Source organism: Ochotona curzoniae, unplaced genomic scaffold (assembly GCF_017591425.1).
Source record: "Ochotona curzoniae isolate NIBS_2020 unplaced genomic scaffold, NIBS_Ocur_1.0 contig_1014, whole genome shotgun sequence".
In the NCBI taxonomy this organism is placed as follows: domain Eukaryota; kingdom Metazoa; phylum Chordata; class Mammalia; order Lagomorpha; family Ochotonidae; genus Ochotona; species Ochotona curzoniae.
In genome coordinates, this window is record NW_024464920.1 from 51,309,805 (window position 1) to 51,326,000 (window position 16,196).

Genomic DNA, 16,196 nt, shown 5'->3' on the forward strand with positions numbered 1-16,196 from the left:
GCAGCTGAGTTGTTAAGAGCTTTTGGGATCTGTATGCCAGATCCTTCCTTGCCCAGATTTAGTTTTTGCAAATACTACCCCCATCTGCAGCTTTTATTCCTCCTTCCCTGGCAGCGCCCCTTGACATGGGCAAGCTTTTTAACTTGCGGGAAGTCCGTCTAGCGTTTGTGTCACCATCCATGCTCTCCGTGTGACACCTGAGAATCCACACTGGGCATCTAAGCACAGAATTTACTCCAGCCCTTGGGCAAAGCAATCTTTGAATGCAGTCATTTTAAAAATCGAAATTAACCAAAGAGCTCCATTATGAACACAATGTCAACAATTGGCTCCAGATCCTGGGTCAGCAGTGGAGGCGTGGATTCAACTGCAGCTGCTTCCTCCAGGGACCCCAAGAGGCGGGTAGGATCCCAGCCTGATGGGGCTGCAGCGCTAACACTGCACCTGGAGCCAAAGGGAGCCCCAGGACCCAGCCAGTGTACCCCTAGTGCAACCCGGCCGGACACGCCCCTCGGCGCTCCGCCCATCGGCCGCGGACACGCCCCCTCGGCGCTCCGCCCATCAGCCGCGGACACGCCCCCTCGGCGCTCCGCCCCTGTCCACTGCTCAAAAGGCAGCAGCTGTGCCCTCTGCAGGACTCCGTGCACCATGGTTGCATCCTCGCCGCTGCGCGACTGCCAGGTACGCGTTGGCCGCCACCACAAGGGGCTCCCCGGCCCCTCACCGGCCCGGGGTGTGGCGATACAAAGTTGAGCCTGAAGGCGACCCGAGGTCGGGCGGAGGGCACGCGTGGGCGGGCCCCTGCCCGCGGACTTGGCCTTGCCCCTGACTGCCCTACAGGGCGCTGGGTTCAACCCTGGGCACACAGGAGCACCTGTGGCTGCAAGCAAGAGGGTCCAGAGGACCTTGTGGGGCTGAGGGCGCCGGCAAGGGACATGAGCTGAGCCCTGAGCCTGCAGGCTTGGCAAGGACTTCCTAGAGAGCTTAGCCCTTTGGGCGGTTCTTATTTCAGGGCCGGCTCTCCCTCAAGTCTGCCCAGGGCAGGGAGCCTGAGCCCACTGTGCAGGTGAAGCAGGTGGAGGGGCGAGGGGTGAGGCGACTTGCCCACAGCCCCAGGGTGGCTGAGAGGTGCTGGACCCAGTGGTCACAGTGAGCTGGTGCCCTAAGCTTGGATGGTGGGTGTGCCTTGGGGTCACACCTGAGTGTGGTCTCAGCTCAGGGCCCGGTCCTCCCAGACCCCACACACAGAGTCCTCTCAGGGTCAGGCCTGGTCCTCCGGGGCCCGCACAGCGCTGTCTTGGGCTCAGGGCCTTCTGCTTCCCAGGCCCTGCCCAGCACTCCCCCAGACAGCCATCCTCCATGGCCATGATAGAATCGCAGCCCTGCATCCCTGCGAGGCACTGGAAATGGCTGTGATGTGCTAGGGCTGGGGTGGGACTCCAAGGACCAACACTGGGTGCTCCTTGCTGTTGTAGGCCTGGAAGGACGCGGGGCTGCCGCTCTCCACCACAAGCAACGAAGCCTGCAAGCTGTTCGATGCCACCCTCACCCAGGTAGGCCCGCCTGGAGAAGCGCTGCCCTCTGGGAGGGTGCTGGGGAACGGGCTTCACTTCTGAAGTTACACTTGGCCGGAGACTCTGGAGGTGTGGGGACTTCCCTGGCAGCCCATCCCCTCTGCCTGCACCCACCTTCCCAGGGCCCCCAGGGGCAGCACAGGCGGGCTGCAGCAGGCCCGCTTGGAGGAGGGTGTGACCCTCCATGGTTCCCACGAGGCACTGCTGAGGGTCCGACGTGGCCCTGCCCTTCAGAGAGAGGGGCTCACCCAGGAGACGCTGCACCCACCTGTACCAGGTCCTCACGATGTCCCACTGCAGGATCCCAGGAGAGGGACTCAGCATCAGGGCTGCCCAGTGCGGCAGGTGTGGGCGCTGAGATCCTCATGCACAGAGCATGAGGCCCAGAAGTTCCTAGAAGCTCCCGGCTGGTGCAGGGCCACCTGCCAGGCCCTGGTCTATTCTGCAAGTGTGTATTCTGTTTACCGTCACGCACTTTCCCCTCCTATCTCCTCCCTGCATCTCGCTGGCCTGTGCCAGGGACCCAGCTGCCACCTGCCACTTCCCTCTGTCCAGGAGCAACTCTGTTCTGACCTCATTCCTCTCCTCCCTACCCCCACCGCCTCTGTGGACTTTGAACCTGGGTGCTCTGTGTCTCTGCCGGCTCCCCCTCCCTACCCGTGCATGTGCGTCTCACTTGTTGAAGCATGCATGCCGTTTCAGTGTAGAGCAGGGCAGACACCTGAGAGGGGGCATTTGGAGACCAAGTGGGTTATTCCTACAAGTTGGTGTTTGCCATCGTTGGGTTTCTGTTGCTGGAACACACTGACTCTGAGCAATTTAGAGATTCCTTTAGTTCAAGGTTTTGCTTTTGTGGGAGGCAACGAGGGTGCTGGCTGCAGAGGGCAGGAGACGTGGGTGCTGTCCCCATGGAGAAGGCGAGAGTGAGGGAGGGCACGTAGGTGCTGTCCCCAGGGCGGAAGGCGGGAATGAGGGAGAGAATGTGGGTGCTGTCCACAGGGGAGAAGGTGAGTGTGAGGGAGAGAATGTGGGTGCTGTCCACAGGGAGAAGGCGGGAGTGAGGGAGAGAATGTGGGTGCTGTCCACAGGGGAGAAGGTGGGTGTGAGAGAGAGAATGTGGGTGCTGTCCCCAGGGAGAAGGCGGGAGTGAGGAAGGGTCGCCGGAGCTGGCTGGCAGGCAGAGTGTCCTTTGGCAGGAAGGCATTCCGGTGTCTGTCCTAGGGCACCGAGGGGCAGGTGGGCTGCCTGTGCACAAGACCCTCCCGTTGGATGCCCCCTCCTCGGGAACAGTGGTGCCCCAGCCCTGGAAGGTGCGCCTTGAGCTGCCCGCACGGTGTGTCTTTGCATGAATGAGCCAGAGTGCAGTGAATGCTCAGAGTCCTTGAAAGCTGAACTTGAGGATCTGGTTGCGTGTCCTCCCTGTTGTGACCCGGGATGACTCTGTCCCATCCCTGATATTTCAGTATGTCACATGGAGCAATGACAAGACTCTTGGCGGCATCGAGGGCTGCCTGGCACAGCTCAAAGCAGCGGATCCAAGCTTTGGTGAGTGGCATGGCACCTGGGTTCCTCACCCTGCACCGGCAACCTGGCTTCAGCCCCTGGCTCTTTGCTCTAGCATGCTCTGCTCCGACTCTTGTGCTAATTGATGGGGGAAGCATCAAATGCAAGTTTCTCTCTTTTTAAATTTTTATTGGAAAGTCAGATATACAGAGAAGAGGAGAGACAGAGAGGAAGAACTGTGCGATGATTCATTCCCCAAGCGGACACAATGACCAGAAATAAGACAGCACAAATCAACGCGCCTCCTCTGGGTCTCCCACACGGGTGCAGGTCCCAAGGCTTTAGGCGGTCCTCTACTGCCTTCCCAGGCCAGATGCAGGAAGCTGGATGGGATGCAGGGATGCCAGAACGCCAGCGCCCTATGGGATCCTGGCGCGTTCAAGGCGAGGACTTTAGCCCCTAGTGCTCCATGCCAGTCCCGGAAGTTTCTCTTTTTTGCTGCTTCTCTCTCTGTTGCTCTTTCAAATAAATAAGTAAATCTTAAAACTGCAAAGAAGCAGAGACCACATGGGCAGTTGGCCCCAGGGTTGGGTCCTGGGGCAGGGACTGGGTGTCACCCTCCATTTCTCTAGCTAGGTTCTGAGGTCAAGGGCCGCCCTCCCTGGAGCCCTACCTGAGTGAGAGCAGCCAGGTGGGATGGTGGTGGCACCTGTGCTGTTGGGCCTCCTTGGCCCAGCCCCTGAACAGCACCTGTCATGTACACGTGGGAGGCCATGTGTGGGTAATGGTGACACCCAGAACCTCGTGCCTAACCCCTAGTGGGGGCAGGTGTTCCCCTGAGTGCCTGCTGTAGACAAGCACTTGGGGTGCTGTTTGGGCTGCTCCCCGCACTGCACATGAAGGGGGGCTGCGCCGTGGCAGGGGCCTCGGATTGTAGCTGCTGGGACCCGGGTGGTGGTTCTCGGGCAGGTGAGGCCTGGGCCGGGCTGGGTGTGGCCATCTGAATCACCAGCCGTTTGCACCCTTGGCCAGCCATGGGCCATGCCATCTCTACTGGCCTCAAGCTGATTGGCACTGGGAGCTCCGTGCGGCTGGATCACGAGCTGGACCTGGCTGTGAAGACGATGGTGGAGGTGTCCAAAGCACAGAGCCTGACTCCGCGGGAGCAGCTGCACGTGTCGGCCGTGGAGACCTTTGCCAAGGGGTGAGGGGCCTGCGGGGGCTCGGGCTGGTGCCCTGGGGAGTTCTCATCCCACTCTTCCTGCTTGCTGCTTGCTCTGCTGTTGAGTACCCCGTGAGGTCGAGGGTGACAGCCCCAGTGCAGTGTTCCTCGTCGAGTTTCATCCCATGTATGAGTTAGTATCTTTGTGATGGAAGCACTAGGGCCGCATGGTGGAAGCTTCCAGAAGAGGGAAGGGAGTGTTGGTCCAGGTGCTCCTGGCTCCCACACACCCTGGGTGCGGTGCTGGCCACCTTGCAGACCCTGTGTCCATTCCCACGTGCCCCCTCGTTCCCTAGAAAGCCCCCTGCATCTGCTCAGGCAGGCAAGATGCCCCACCCAGGTGACTGCCTGGCGGGGTCTGCCTGGCGAGGCCGCACAGGGTGGATCCCAGCCCAGACTCCCTGCAGGGGGCTCGGGGTCCTGGACCACTTCCTAAGCCAGCGTGCTTCATTTGAAATAGTGATTGGCTGATTGCCCTTAGCCACATGGTAAGAGTTTCCTATTTGGAAAGCAGGCTTGTTTAAGGCTGTTAGAGCAGGCTGTGACGTGGGGTGTGGTTTATGCTCTGCGTCAGGCTGTCGCGTGGGGTGCCATCTGCGCTGTGTGTGTCACGGTGTTGGGGGAGGGGATGGGCACCCTGCTCTGTGTTCAGGGCTGCTGAGAGCTCGCGTCACCTTCCAGAAACTTCTCAAAGGCCTGTGACATGTGGGAGCAGATTCTGCAGGACCACCCCACGGACCTGCTGGCGCTGAGATTCTCCCATGATGCCTACTTCTACCTGGGCTACCAGGAGCAGATGCGGGATTCCGTGGCTCGAGTTTACCCCTTCTGGACAAAGGACATCCCCCTGAGCAGGTACGTGCACAGCTCTGGCCCCTCAGGGCAGCGGCCGTGTCGTAACGCAGTGACTGCAAAGCCCTGTTTCCATGTACAGTTCCGTTCTCCAAGTCCCCAGAGGCTGGGAATTATGCTCTTCTTCCTGGAGAACACGATGGCACACCCAGTCTGCTTTTCATATTTTGAAATTTTATTCCTCTGTCTTCAGCTATGTGAAAGGAATCTATGCTTTCGGACTGATGGAAACCAACTTCTATGACCGGGCAGAAAAGCTCGCCAAAGAGGTACGACAGTGGCTGTTTCTGGAAGTGCCACCCTCGAGGGAGTCGGGAAGGGGTGCAGACAGAGCCCCTGAGGGCCACCACCTGCTGTGACCCTGGTGAGGCCCCCTGAATTCTCCCAGACTGTAGGACTGCGATGCCAGCCTGCTGCTGGGAGCTGGCCCGTGTTCTCCTCACCCCTCGGCTAACTGCAGCATGGGCCCAGGAGCAAGTCACAGGTTATCGTCTACATAAAGCCCGGGGCGTGAAGGGCTTGAAGGCCGGGAAGCCCTGTCCACCACTGTGCTCCAACAGGAGTGGCCGCGAGGTCCAGGGCTGGCAGCTGCCCTCAGTCCAGGCAGGCTACTGCCCGTGCAGCTGCTCCCCTACATGCCATCCGTGTTGATCAGAGAGGCCGAGGCCACGAGGTCAGAGGAGGCGAGCCACCTGCCCTGGATGCTGCCTAGCCCACCCACCCCCCATGTCCCTGTGTCCCGACTAGGATTCTGACCACCCTGTCAGCCTGGTGTCCCGCAGCACGTGGTGTCCCCCCGAGGGTCTTCTCATCTGGATCTAGGATCAGGGCTTCTCTGCTGTGTCTGCTCCAAGGCCAGGTTGTGGCCTGAGTGGCTCCCTGCTGAGAAGACCACCAGAGGGCAGCTGCAGGAAGGCCCCTCGCCACAGCCCAGGCCTCTGGTGGGTGGGGGCCCTCTGGACGCCTGCAGGCTGGAGGGCCGTGGGAGGGGCTTTGGTCGAGGGTGGCCGCAGCAAGCGCAGAACTCGGGGCTTGTGGAGGGCAGTCCTGACGTGCAGTCCAACTGCACAGCTGGCAGCTCATCCTGCAGTGAGAGCCCAGGACAAGAAGGAGGATTGCCAGACAGTGAGGAGCCACGCAGGTCCGGAGAACCCTGCAGGCTGCTGGACAGCTGGGTGTCCACACGTGCAGCGGAGCAGCCCCCAGCCAGCCCAGTAGGGCAGGGCAGGGCAGGACTGGGCACGCAGCAGGGGCATGGGCTGGGGAGCTGCAGCAAAGGCTTCGCTGTGTGGCTGGGGAGCAGGGCGCTTAGGCAGTCTGTGGGCTGGGGGTTAGAGTGCAGCAGCCACGGCTGGGGATGGGAGATGCAGGGGTGACCAGGAGCCTGTGGGGAGAAGGGACAGTTCAGAGTGGCCTGGGGGACTCTACAGAAGGGAGGAAATGTGTGGGGCCCTGCAGTGGAAGGAGGTGGGCTGAGGGGGGGCTATGTGCAACAGCCCTTCCTCCATGCCGATGTGAGCAGTGTACCCAGCATGGGCACAGTGACGTCTGTGTGACAGTGTGCCCAGCAGGCTCCCTCCTGCCCGGGGAGGGCACTGTGCCCAGCAGGCTCCCTCCTGACCTCTATGACAATGTGTCCAGCAGGCTCCTTCCGGCCCTGTAAGGGCCCTGTGCCCAGCAGGCTAGCTTCCGGACCTGTGAGGGCACTGTGCCCAGCAGGCTCCCGCCTGCCCGGGGAGGGCACTGTGCCCAGCAGGTTCCCTTCTACAGACCAGGCCTGCTCTGACTGTACCCTCAGTGTCCCGTGGTCCCAGTATTTGGACTCCTGCCCTGGGGCTTCTCCAGTCCCCTACAGACACACTTGCTTCCTGTGTCCCCATGTGGAGGGGACAGGAACCCTGAGGGTCTTTCCGGGGGACTAGGCTCAGGGGTACTTGCTGGAAACCACACAGTCATTGGCATGCTGGGCTTGCCGCTCAACCCTCAGCCGTGGGGAGACTGAGGCAGCAGGCTGAGGGACACAGCTGGTGATTGGTGGTGGGGACCTGAGTGGGGGCCAGTCCACGGGACCTCCGTGAGCCGTGGTTACCTCTGTGTGCTCCACACCCAATAGGTGCTCAGACAACTGGAGCTGAGCCAGTTAGCAGGGTGATGCTGCTGGCAGGCGAGGCTCACTCAGTCCTACCTGCCTCTCTGGGCGTGTGAGGGGCATCAGGGCACCTGCACTGGTCGGGGACACGCTGGCACCTCATTAGCAACTGGGGGGCCCAGGAGTGTGACCTCACGAGGGGTCGTGTCATGTGACACATGGGGCATGGGTGGTCTCAGGGCCGTGATAGTCTGGGTTAGTGCCCAGGCCCCTTGTGTGAGGCGTGCTGCCACCAAGCCATCAGCCAGACTGACCCACCCTGTCTTGTTGCCACACAGGCTCTGGCCATCACCCCGACAGACGCATGGTCGGTACACACCATCGCCCACATCCACGAGATGAGAGCAGAGGTCCAGGACGGACTGGAGTTCATGCAGCGCTCAGAGGCCAACTGGAAGGTGCGGTCCCTGTGGTCCCTGTGGTCCCTGTGGTCCCCGTGGTCCCTGTGGTCCCCGTGGTCCCTGTGGTCCCTGTGGTCCCTGTGGTCCCCGCGGTCCCTGTGGTCCCTGTGGTCCCCGCGGTCCCCGTGATCCCTGTGGTCCCTGTGGTCCCTGTGGTCCCCGTGGTCCCTGTGGTCCCCGTGGTCCCTGCGGTCCCTGTGGTCCCTGTGGTGCCTGTGGTCCCCGCAGTCCCTGTGGTCCCTGTGGTCCCTGTGGTCCCTGTGGTCCCTGCGGTCCCTGTGGTCCCTGTGATCCCTGTGGTCCCCGCGGTCCCCGTGTTCCCTGTGGTCCCTGTGGTCCCTGTGGTCCCCGTGGTCCCGGCGGTCCCCGTGGTCCCTGCGGTCCCTGTGGTCCCTGTGATCCCTGTGATCCCCGCGGTCCCTGTGGTCCCCGCGGTCCCTGTGGTCCCTGTGGTCCCCGCGGTCCCTGTGGTCCCTGTGGTCCCTGTGGTCCCTGCGGTCCCTGTGGTCCCTGTGGTGCCTGTGGTCCCTGTGGTGCCTGTGGTCCCCGCGGTCCCTGTGGTCCCCGCGGTCCCTGTGGTCCCTGTGGTCCCTGCGGTCCCCATGGTCCCTGTGGTCCCTGTGATCCCCGCGGTCCCCGTGGTCCCCGTGGTCCCTGTGGTCCCTGTGGTCCCTGTGATCCCCGCGGTCCCCGTGGTCCCTGTGGTCCCTGTGGTCCCTGTGGTCCCTGTGATCCCTGTGATCCCCGCGGTCCCCGTGGTCCCCGTGGTCCCTGTGGTCCCTGTGATCCCCGCGGTCCCTGTGGTCCCTGTGGTCCCTGTGGTCCCCGGGCCGGCTGCTGGCCTGACTGTCCTGGAGTCAGTGTGTCTAGGAGGCATCTGTAGGTTTTTTTCCCCAGGGGGCATATTCTTTCTTTTTTTCTAAAACATTAACATCCATCATATACATAACAGCTAAGTGCGAACTTAACATCAAAGTTTCTAATCTGTTACATCTTGTTTAGCATTAACAGTTATAAATTGATAATGTTCTTTCGGGAAGAAAATTAAGCCACAATTTAAACTTTGCAGTATATAGTGATTAAGCATGGTTTTATAGAACTTTGCATTTTAACAGTTGCAGAATCGAAAAGTTTTGGCAGGTGAACAGGAAATCCCCAACAACGCAGTGACTGAGGAAGAATTTAACTCTACATCCTACTTGGTACAGTCCAGGAGAAGCACATAGGGGCCAGTGGGTACAGGCTGAGCGGTCATAGGCTAGCTGGCCTTTTCTCTGGCTGTTCCAGAGTCTGTGCATCTATATCTATGTATCTATCTGAAAAGCCCAATGGGAAGCCTGATCAATAAGGAACAAGCTGCATGATTATCAGCTAGCTGACCTTTATTAGTCTCTGTCTATGTGAACTAATTTTGGGGGTCACAATCAACCCTGATAGTTGGTGTAAGAGACACCTGGGAGCAAGGCTGGAACCAGATAAGGACAGGAGAAAGCTCCTCTCCTGAGTCCAGAAGGAGGTTTACAACCCTTTTATCTGAGTACCACTGGGCTCCTGGCTGAGGTTCCAATGTCACCAGACCCCATGAGAGGCTTGGGGGTGCTAGGGAGCACTTCTGTCCTGTTCCCCGGGGCTACCTGCTGACACCTGCTGGCATTCCACTGTAGAAGGAATACATCCTCCAACTGCTGAGATAAGAACCCTGCCAGGAGACCTGTGAGGTCGCACACTGTCCCTTTTGCCGCTGGACAGCAGGTTGAGTGTGCAGCCAGGAGTGTCCCAGGGAGCCACCGTGTGGCTGAGGGTGTGGCCAGTGAGGGTGATGGTGCGGTGACTGGCTGGAGAGCTGGCCCAGAGGTCAGGCCTGTAGAGGAGGCATGCTGGGCCCATACAATGCCCTACTACCCTGTCAGGCCACTTCCCATGGACTGACCTAGCTGGGGGCTCCAGGTGCCCACTCTCACCCAGCCCGGCTATAACTTACTGCCCCTCAGGGCCTTCCTTCCTCTCTGGGTGCCTGCTGCCTGGGCTGGCCTTCGGTATGCACACGACCCCCTGTCCAGGTGGCATCGGTGCCTGCTGCCCCCGTGCCATGGCAGGTGCCCCGCAGCCCCCTGCCTGGTCTGAGCTGCACGTGCACAGTCACGTGAGAGCAGCCACAGAGCGGCTCCTGAGCTGGTAGTCAGCTGAGCAAGCAGAGGTCAGTGGCCTGGTTCCCAGCAGCCCTCTGTCCCAGGGTTGCCCATGGGCTGTGATGGACAGGAGGACGGGTTCCTGACTCCAGGAGAACCTGAGGGGCATGGCTGCCTGTGCAGGAGTGAGAGCTGACATCTCCCGACGTCCCCAGGGACCACGTGCACACCTTCCTGAGGCCCTGGACTGTGGCTCAGGGAGGCCCTCGTGCAGCGGGGCCTGCTCTGGGGTGGCTGTGTGTGCTGGGATGGTATGCATCCCCTTTAGCATCACACCGCTGGAGGGCCCACTGAAACCCCATGGGTCACCGTGTGTGTGCTGGCCCTGCTAAAGCTATGTCCTGGCACTGCTCATCCAGGCTTCCCTGCTGCTGGCACTCAGCTGGCTGTGCGTAGGCACCACCTGCCAGCGTGATGTCCTACACTGGCACCTGCTGGGGTGGGGTGTGGTGGGGGTCATCATGTGCCCCTCTGCGGGCTCAAAGAACGCCCTTAATGCTCTCATTCCCCTCAGGACTCTGATATGCTTGCTGGCCACAATTATTGGCACTGGGCTGTATACCTGATTGAGAAGGTAAGGTGACCCCGAGTGAGACGGGATGCTCACCCAGGTCACACCATCCATCCACACTCCCAGGGACTCCCGTGGGCACTGGCAGCAAGGCCCTGGCATGCAAGGCATGGCGTTCTCAGCGAGCTTTCCTGGCCCGAGTTACTGGGGTGGTTTTCTCACTGCTGGGTCCTGGACATCTCATCCCTTGTGTGTGGTTTGTGGGGGACAGACAGGGATGGGGACTGCTGCTGGGTGCCCGTGGCCCTGGGATGCTCTGGGGTTCTGCTCCTCGCAGTGCTGCTTGTGTGGGAAGAAGCTGCACACTCCTGAGTGTCCAGGAGAGACCAGTGTGTGGGGGAGGAGGGCCTGGCGTGGCCCCGGGATGCTCAGTGGGCAACACATGTGCCACGGGAGCCCGGCAGGCAGGTGTGAGCTGTGCTCCTGTGCCCTGCCTGTCCTGGATGCCGGGTGACAGTGGACATCAGGGTGTTGAATATACAAAAGGCATCGTGGGGTGTCTCCTGTCCCTTCACATGGAGCCTGCGGACGACTCACGCCCAGTGGTCACAGTGTCCGTGCTTTGCCTGCGACCCGTCCAGTGGGGCGAGTGTGGGATCTCCCTCTTGTCCCATCACATCAGCACTCGGGAGCTTTGGGACTTGTGGGGTTCAGACTTCTGGGTCGGGGTGCCTCGCTGCACTGACTTGTCCCTGGAGGAGTGAGGCCTTCCCAGAAGGGCTTCCTCGCAGCAGCCTGTGCCGCCTTCTCTGGTCGGCCCCTGCCTGGGCTGTGGGGTCCCGTGCCGGGTGGCCGGGCTGGCTTTGTTTGTTTGCTCCTCAGTTCTGGATGTTTGTCTGGTCCTGGTGTTCATCGTAGGATCTTCATCTTGCAGGGTGAATATGAGGCCGCGCTGACGCTGTACGATGCCCATGTGAGTGCCCCTGTCCTTCCTGAGTTCATTGGTGCCTGTAGGTTCTCATTGGTGTGTGTTCTGGCTGGGACCCTCTGTAAGGCTGGAGAGTGTAATTCTGCATGGAGCAGGAATGCTCCACCCCTCCCGCACGCTCAGGGCTTGGTGGACGCTGTGTAGACCCCGACTTGCTGCAGTTGTTCAGGGTCTTTGTATTTACAGACCACTCATGCTTGTAGCTTGGATTCAGTGTGGTTCCTGTAATACTGCCCTTGGATCTGTGATACTGCTGCAGTTCTTCCACTTCCAGAACTTTCTCACGTCCCAGAGTGAAACTCTCTGTGTGAAATTCTGCTTCCTTAGCCTTGCATCCAAGGCAGCTTTTCCCCTTACACGTGTTTGTCTATTGGTCTCTGGTTCAGTGCTGCAGCGGCCAGCGCTGGACCAGGCTGAAATCAGGAGCCTGGAGCTTCCTTCAGGTCTCCCCCAAGAGGGCATGGCCCACACACCTGGGCCAACTTCCACTGCTTGTCCAGTCCCATGAGTTTGGAGCTGCATTGGAAGTGGAGTGGCTGGGAGAGCTGGTGCCCACATGGGAAGGCTGTGTTACCAGCTGCAGCTTTACTGCTGTGTGGTTGAGTGTGTGGGAATGGTGGTTGAGGTGCCATTTGCTGAGAATTTTTTCTGCAGTCCAGCAGTACTAGCGCATGGCCCAGCAGCACCATGAGAGCAACCTGCTGAGCAGTGCTGACTTGTCTTCCAGATTCTGCCCCTTCTAAAGGCCAGCGGTTCAATGCTGGACGTGGTGAACAACTGCTCCATGCTGTGCCGCCTGCAGATGGAAGGTAGCTGGCTCTGCCTCCCTCGGGTCTGTCCCTCCCCGACAGTGAGGGCAAGGTGCCCATGGGTGCCCGAGGTCAGTGAAGCCGGCCACTGCTGCCCTGACTTCCGGTTCCCAGCTCCACTCAGGCTCAGCACCCTGGTGACCTGCCACTCCCATGGCTGCCTGCCACTGGCCTAGGAACATGTGGCACCTGGGCATGTCTCCTCACTGCCCCCTTTCCCAGAACAGGAAGACAGAGAAGTCTCTCTGTCTCCCCAACCTGGACGGGGTGGTCACAGCTCTGGGCCAGTGTGGGGAGCCCCGCAGGCAGCCCCAGAGGCAGCGTGTTCCCTTCCATGTTCAGCAGAGAGAACTCTGCTTCTGTGCAAGCCAGGGCCGGGCCCTGGGTCAGCGGACAGTGAGGGCCAGGCCTGAGCTCGGCCCTTTCTAGAAGGCCCCAGGGAGGCCTCATAATGGAGATGCAGTGTGAGCCATGAAGGCTGTGTGGGGTACCAGGCATAGGGGGGTCTCAAACACAGTGAGCCATGAAGGCTGTGTGGGGTACCAGGCATGGGGGGTCTCAAACACAGTGTGAGCCATGAAGGCTGTGTGGGGTACCAGGCATGGGGGGTCTCAAACACAGTGTGAGCCATGAAGCTGTGTGGGGTACCAGGCTCTCGGGGGTCTCAAACACAGGAGCACAGCGTGTGCAAAGCCAGCGGCCCACGGAACCAGGGACTCGAGGCCAGCCCTGTAGGTGAGGTCTGTGCGGGCAGAGGAGGCTGGTCCATTAGTCTCAACCCAGGCAATCCTTGGCTGGCAGTACCCACCCAGAACTCACCCAGGGCACATCTGTGTATGAGAGAGGAGCAGTTGGAGGGGTGGTGAGCTGGCAGGCATATAATGGCCACACACTGTTCCATGGGGCATTGTGGAGAGTAGGAACCCTGTGCAAATGGCTGAGGGAGCCAGAGGCTGAGCATGGGAGCTGTGGTTGGAGAGCAGGAGGGCAGCAGCAGCGGAGGGAAGGCACGAGGATTTTGCAGGGGTGGTGCTGGAAAGGAAGGGGCACCCAGGGGAGATGCCGAGTTAGGAGGGCCAAAGGAAGTCAGCCAGTGCCTTCCCAGGTGCCACCCAGCGCCCAGCGTTGCACAGGGGCGGTGCCCACTGCAACAACTTATTTCTTGGGTGTGTCAAGGTGCCGGAGACCTCACAGTTTTAGAGAGCTGCTTTCTGCCTTATGCACCTGCTGTTTTAATGATGGAGGAAGTTCACAGAGTCCAAAGGCATCGCCAGCCCCACCCCCAGCCTCTCACCTGGAACAGGCCACCATTAGGGCTCCCAGGGGACGCTGGGGGACCCTGTCAGCCTCGTGTCAGGACCTGGGTGTTCTTCCTGTGTCTGCAGGAGTGTCTGTGGGCCAGCGCTGGCACAATCTGCTGCCTGTGACCCAGAAGCACACACGTGACCACACCCTGCTATTCAACGACGCACACCTGCTGATGGCCTCGCTGGGCGCCGGGGACTCCCAGACCACGCAGGAGCTGCTGAGCACCCTGCAGGAGGCCAGCGAGTAGGTGGGGGTGCCTGCAGGTGACCGAGAGGGCCGGGGCTGCTGGGGCTCGCCCCCGCGTGCCAGGGAGAAGGGTGGGGGGCCTCAGTGGGGAGCCCAGCTGTGAGATGGGGAACCGATCCCAGCTGCGTCCCACATGGGTGTGTGCACAAGGGTGCACATCTGGTGGCTCTAGGAGGTCGGTGCTATTATAGCCACTTTTCAGATGGGCAAACTGAGGCCAGAGGTTGTGAGCCTTGTGAGGCTATTGCCGACCCCGTGCCATTAGACCCAAGTTCAGAGCCCTGATTCACTCCCCATGGGCAGCTCTGTCAGTGCACCCCAAGGCGCTGGCAGAGGGGTTGCAGCCCGTCCGCCTGCTGAGGGCCTTGTCTTGACTGGCAGATCCCCGGGGGAGAACTGTCAGCACCTCCTGGCCCGAGATGTGGGGCTGCCCCTGTGCCAGGCCATGGTGGAGGCTGATGCTGGGAATGCAGACCGCGCCCTGCAGCTGCTGCTGCCCATCCGCTACCGGATCGTCGAGATTGGGGGCAGCAATGCGCAGGTGAGCACTGCCCCCTGGGCCGTCTTCCCTGCACCCCCAAAGGCGCAAGCCAGCCGCTGGGGCACCGGCACTCACAGGGCAGTGTGCCTGCCTCCCACGCCTTCTCCCTGTGCAGCCTCTCCGTGTGGGTCCAAGCCCCAGGAGGGGTCATTGCCCTGTCCCTCATCCTTCCTTCCGGGGTCTGACTCACCACTGGTTTTGCAGAGAGATGTCTTCCACCAGTTGCTGATTCACGCAGCCCTCAACTGCACCTCCAGCACGCACAGGAACGTGGCCCGGTGAGCACCTCACGCTTCCTGCCTGGGCAGGGCTGGGGGCTTCCTCACAAGCTCGGCTGTCATTCCAGGATAGCTGGGGTGTCCTCTGGCAGCCCCCATCTCCCTGCAACACTACCCATGCAGCCACACTAGCTCCAAGGGTGCCCGTAACATGCTGTGCCCTGGGACTCCTTGTCCCCTGCTCTGCCTGACCCATGCCCCACTACCCCATCAGGCCCAAAGTCCCCGTTGTGCCTCTGGGGGCTGCCCTGACAACTGCCCCACTTGGCAGCCTGCATGGCAGGCACCTGCCATCATGTGCAGCACCCAGGCCTGCTGGCGTGCGCTTCTGGGGATGTCTCCCTTCCCACCACCTTCCTGGGTCCTCACCTTTCTTCTTACAAGGGCCCACCCTCAGACCTCCTCGCCTCTCCCAGACCCAGCTCCCAACACTGCATCCTGGGAGCCTTGGGCCACGTGGCTGAGCCCGGAGGTGACATGGAGGGGGGTCTTCACTGCCCCCCAGTGCGTCTTCACTTGTTCTCCCACAGCCTGGGTTTGCACTAGACCTCTTCTGCTGCTAGTTTGCCTTGCTCAGGTTCACATGTGGCTTCCTGCCCTCGTGCCTGCCCCCTGCCCAGCCCACGTCCTCCAGTCACCAGCACTGGGCCCTGGAGAGCTGGGCCCCCAAGTCCTACAGCTTCCCTTGGGCATGAGGGACCACAGTGACAGAGTGCAAGGCCCTCCACCCCACAGTGACACAGTGCAAATGGCCACATTCCTCAGCCAGGCCAGGCAGGCTGCCCGTGGCCTGCCCTGCCCACTCTGCCCTCTGCAGGCTGCCCGTGGCCTGCTTGTGGCCAAGCCACAGCCAAACCCACGTCTCTCTCCTCAGGACTCTTCTGATGGAACGAGACGCCCTGAAACCCAACTCACCCCTGACCGAGAGGCTCATCCGCAGGGCAGCCGCTGCGCACCTCATGTAGTGAGCATGCCCATGGCCTCGCCAGAGCCAGCCCGTTCGGCTCGGGTCAGGCCTCCTGTCCGAGAGGGCTGCATGGGGGCAACCGTGTCAGCTGGCTGTCGGTTCTCTGGGGGACACACAGCTTCCACATGTGTGATTCAGAATGTTCACCCACTCCTGCTGGAGGGTGGCGCACACTTCCAAGCAGTCATAACTGGCGCGGGTGCTGCCCTAGTCTGAGTGTGTGCACACTGCTTCCTACACTGCACAGGGTCAGGGGCCTCACACTGCTTTCTACACTGCACCTGTTAGCTCTGTAGCTTCTGCTCACGCAAATTTCCGTAATAAAAATAATCAAATGCTTTAATTTTTTACTGTTTATTCAAAGGCCCAGTGATAAATATTCCATGTGTGGGTTCACTCCCCAAATGTGCACCAAAGCTGGTGTGGACACACACAGGAGCCATGGAGTCCAACCAGGTCTCCAAAGAGGGTGGCAGAGCCCTATGACCCTGGGCCATCTTTTGTCTCTCCAGGCCCCTTGGCAGGGAGCTAGATCAGAATCTGAGTAGCCAGGACTCAATGCTATAACTCCAGTGGGAGATGCTGCCGTGCCAACATGCTGTGCCCCGGTGCTGGCCTGACTAGTGCCAGTCCTCGGCTGGGTCCTGGGCAGAAAGGG

At 60.7% G+C, this 16,196-nt stretch overlaps 1 protein-coding gene across 1 annotated transcript; it reads left to right on the forward strand.

The window, feature by feature from the left end:
• The first annotated feature begins 600 nt into the window (after nucleotides 1-600).
• LOC121161208 (tetratricopeptide repeat protein 38-like) lies at nucleotides 601-15,881 on the forward strand. Its single transcript, XM_040987519.1, has 14 exons — nucleotides 601-681; nucleotides 1,476-1,553; nucleotides 3,038-3,119; nucleotides 4,110-4,281; nucleotides 4,981-5,154; nucleotides 5,345-5,420; nucleotides 7,579-7,698; nucleotides 10,405-10,464; nucleotides 11,336-11,374; nucleotides 12,117-12,198; nucleotides 13,584-13,749; nucleotides 14,134-14,293; nucleotides 14,498-14,571; nucleotides 15,446-15,881. Exons 1-14 carry the CDS (start codon nucleotides 649-651, stop codon nucleotides 15,534-15,536), a joined length of 1,407 nt encoding a protein of 468 aa, XP_040843453.1. The 5' UTR covers nucleotides 601-648; the 3' UTR covers nucleotides 15,537-15,881.
• Nucleotides 15,882-16,196: the final 315 nt, after the last annotated feature.

Coding starts and splice junctions, on each gene's coding strand:
- LOC121161208 (XM_040987519.1), top strand. CDS start 649: ATGGTTGCATCCTCGCCGCTGCGCGACTGCCAG. Junction 5,421..7,578: donor CAGAAAAGCTCGCCAAAGAG/GTACGACAGTGG, acceptor GTTGCCACACAG/GCTCTGGCCATCACCCCGAC. Junction 13,750..14,133: donor ACCCTGCAGGAGGCCAGCGA/GTAGGTGGGGGT, acceptor CTTGACTGGCAG/ATCCCCGGGGGAGAACTGTC.